The sequence below is a fragment of the Rhagoletis pomonella genome, unplaced genomic scaffold (genome assembly GCF_013731165.1).
Source record: "Rhagoletis pomonella isolate Grant_MI unplaced genomic scaffold, Rhpom_1.0 Rhpom_scaffold_00001, whole genome shotgun sequence".
In the NCBI taxonomy this organism is placed as follows: Eukaryota; Metazoa; Arthropoda; class Insecta; order Diptera; family Tephritidae; genus Rhagoletis; species Rhagoletis pomonella.
This window is the reverse complement of record NW_023458555.1, coordinates 55,871,212-55,874,823: the sequence shown is the minus strand read 5'-3', so window position 1 is coordinate 55,874,823 and position 3,612 is coordinate 55,871,212. Positions and strand designations below refer to the sequence as shown.

Below are 3,612 nucleotides of genomic sequence, written 5' to 3'. Positions count from 1 at the left end.
AGGAAATTTTTGCACATGCAGCAGTACATAGCATGCATTTAGGCGCCAAAAAAGTAACCACATTATACAGTCCACACAGCATCTCATCTGAGTTTTTTTCAACGGCCTCAACCGATCGTCACCAGCATCACGTTCGTCCACATAGCATCACAGCAACTGCCACAACCAACGTGCCACAAGAGCCACAGCAAGCGTTTTTTCTTTGGTTTGCTACACAAGCAACGTTTTGGTTTGCATCACAGCATCACGCTTGCATCACAGCACCACTAGTGACAGCAACACATTTTTTAATAAAGCAGCATAACGCACTACACAGCATACAACAACACATTAAGGTACGTGGTTTAATTTCATTGCACTTGTGTGTGTACAAATCGTCAAAAAAAAATAAAAAACTGTGGTGATATACATATTTTGAAAAAAAAAAAAAAAAGACGAGCGTGATTATTGTGTAAAGCAAAAAAGGGGAGAAAACACTCAGTGCTTATTATTTTGTTTAAATAAAAATTAGAACACTTTTCACTTTTTAGTGGGGTACCGGCTAACATTAACGAATTGCGCGAACGTCCATTTTGATTCGTGATACGGTGTTGTTTGTGTAAAAATACCAGTCGCATTTACCGAAGCACAAGATTGATAAAATTTATTCCTTTCTTGCAAAGCACAGAATTTAACTTCAAGTAGATTTTGCGAAACTCCTTTGGTTTCTTTTCACATTGCACTTGTCTATTATTAGTGGCGCGCTTGTACATATTGCTGATCACTTCACTGGGTTGTTTCCCCCATTTATTTGTTGGTTGCATAAAATCACAGCCGCGCTTGAACAAACACAATTTCTTCATAAGAAATTTTTAAAATAAACTGCATATTTTAAATATCAATTATTTACACACGTATATCACATATTTGATAAGTTGGGTGGCGAGTGACTTGCACATTTTTTGCATATACGCACATACACATACGTAATTACGTATTCGACAGGCTTATTTCGCTGGAAAATAAATAAATCGTTATTTAAATACACAAGTTATCTTTTGTTGTTCTTATAAGAATTAGACTTATTTCGGGCTAAGCGTTTTTAGTGGCAATCTTTTTCTACGAAGCGGCGATTCACACAAAGAAATCTTTTGTCTTGCGTCCACTTCAGTTGCCTTTGGTCAAAAATGGACACCTTTATTCGTCAGGCAGATTCAGTAACAGAATTCGAATCTGACTACAACTCTATGCAGCCATCAGAGCACACAAAGCACTCCTTAACTTTCCAAAAGGATGAATTAAAGGCTCTGTGGGAAAAGGTAAAAGGGTCTTATGATGAACTTTGCGCATCAAAAGAGCTCGAAACCAAAGACCTGACAGCAATTAAAAATAAGTATAAAAGCACCTACTTCAGTTTTTTGCGGTGCCAAGCAGCAATGGCTGATCTTTCAGAGCAACTCGCAAAGACTGAAAAGGAAAGCGAATACAAGTCAGGTCGCGAGCTTAATATTCATCTCCCTCCTTGCGACACAGACATTTTTAAAGGAGATTATCTTTCGTGGCCATCATTTAGGGATATGTTTACGGCTATATACATTCTAAATAAGCGCCTTACCCCAGTTGAGAAGCTGTATCACCTCCGGCAAAAAACTCAGGGGGAGGCCAAGGAAATAGTGCAGAGATCCCCATTAACCAACGATGGCTTTGGTGCGGCCTGGAAAAATCTTTGTGACAGGTACCAAAATAAACGTATCCTGGTCAATGCCCAATTAAAGGTATTATTTAATTTAAACGCAGTTGAGAGTGAATGCGGTAGCTCCATCAAGAAACTGCAACGCGACATAAATAATTGCATCTCGTCGCTTCAGTGTCATCAGATTGATGTTTCAAATTGGGATGCAATATTCACATATTTGTGTTCGACAAAACTGCCAGAAACGACACTGGCACTATGGGAGCAAACCATAGAAAATAAAACTGAGATTTCCAAATGGGTAGATATGGATAAATTCCTATCCAATCGGTTTCAAACACTGGAAACCGTGACAGGTCTTAGGGGAGATATAGTTTCGAAACCTAAACCACCAAGCTCTCGGAATTCTGCAGAGACGCCTGCAAAAAAGCTTGGCGCCTTTCAAGCCAGTGTAGCAAAGGCAACATGTAAAATGTGCAACAGCAATGTACACAAGCTATCAAAGTGCGACAGATTTTTGCGTCTAAAGCCGACGGAGCGAGTAGATTACGTGAAGAGCATTCGCAGTTGCTTGAATTGTTTATCTGCTGGGCACACAGTCTCAAGATGTACCAGCTCATTTAACTGCAGCACTTGTCATTCGAGACATCACAAGTTGCTCCATATGCCAATTCAGCCAAAAGCGACAAATGATCCATCGGGTAGCGTGGAATCTACTCCAAACCAGGCTCAATCAAGACGCGAATCTGAAAAAGGAAACATCAAATCGGTTACAAATGTAAATTCTTGTTACGCAAATACAAGTAAAGGAGTTTTGTTAGGAACAGCACGCGTAAACATACACTATAATGGTATAGATTTTTCGGCTAGAGCGCTTATAGATTCTGGTTCTGAGTGCTCGTTCATTACTGAGAGACTCAAACGGAGAATCAACCTGCCATCAAAACGCTTGCATGCCCAAGTTTCGGGCATCAATAACTCTGTATCTGCGCAGGTAAAAGAAGCGTGTGCTATTCAACTTCGGTCACCCACAGACCCGTTAATTAATATAGAAGCAATTGTGCTGGTTTTACCACAATTAACTGGGGATCTTCCGACTTGTCAGATAAGCGCAATGACGCGGCAATCGTTCCCAGACTTGGTCTTGGCGGACAAAAGATTCTTCGTCAATGAGCCAGTTGACCTGGTCTTAGGAGGAGATATTTACCCGCAAATAATTTTAAGCGGAATGAGGAAGAACGTATTAAATACGCTTCTCGCGCAAGAGACCGTGTTCGGTTGGATACTGACTGGTCGCGCGGACTCAGTCAGTCCAACTAACAATATCGTATCGTATTTTAACGAAGTCACGTTGGACAAGCAGCTAGCTGCATTTTGGGAGCTGGAGGATGTCCCAAAGAAAAAAGGCATCAACGAAGATGATAAATACTGCGAAGAGCTCTTCAAAGCAACTACAACACGAAATACCGATGGAAAATACATTGTGTCTCTACCTTTTAAACGGGATTTTCCGAAAAACGTGTGCTTAGGACCTTCGCTGAAAAGTGCATGCTCTCAGTTCTACCGGAACGAGACGCGACTAGGGAAAAAGCCTGTCCTTCAAACAGAGTACAACCGGGTTGTATCTGAATACGAGACCCTAGCACATATGTCAAAAATTAACAAAAACATTTCACCAGATTCAACGGACTGCTATTTTTTACCACACCACGCCGTTTTAAAGGAAGAAAGTACCACTACAAAGGTCAGGGTTGTATTCAACGCATCATGCCCAACCGCTAATGGCATGAGTTTGAATGATGTCCTCCTTCCAGGTCCTGTACTTCAGGCCGATTTAACGATCCTCATACTCCGTTGGAGACTGTTCCAATACGTCTTCAACAGCGATATAGAGAAAATGTATCGGCAAATATTTGTAAATGAGAATCAAACGAAATATC

General features: G+C 40.8%; 1 protein-coding gene across 1 annotated transcript in view; it reads left to right on the top strand.

The window, feature by feature from the left end:
• The first annotated feature begins 1,556 nt into the window (after positions 1 to 1,556).
• Positions 1,557 to 3,612, top strand: part of LOC118751373 — a 9,901-nt gene continuing 7,845 nt past the window's right edge. Inside the window, exon 1 of the mRNA XM_036486225.1 lies at positions 1,557 to 3,191. Coding sequence (XP_036342118.1) covers positions 1,557 to 3,191 — 1,635 coding nt within the window. The remainder of the gene's footprint in view (positions 3,192 to 3,612) is intronic.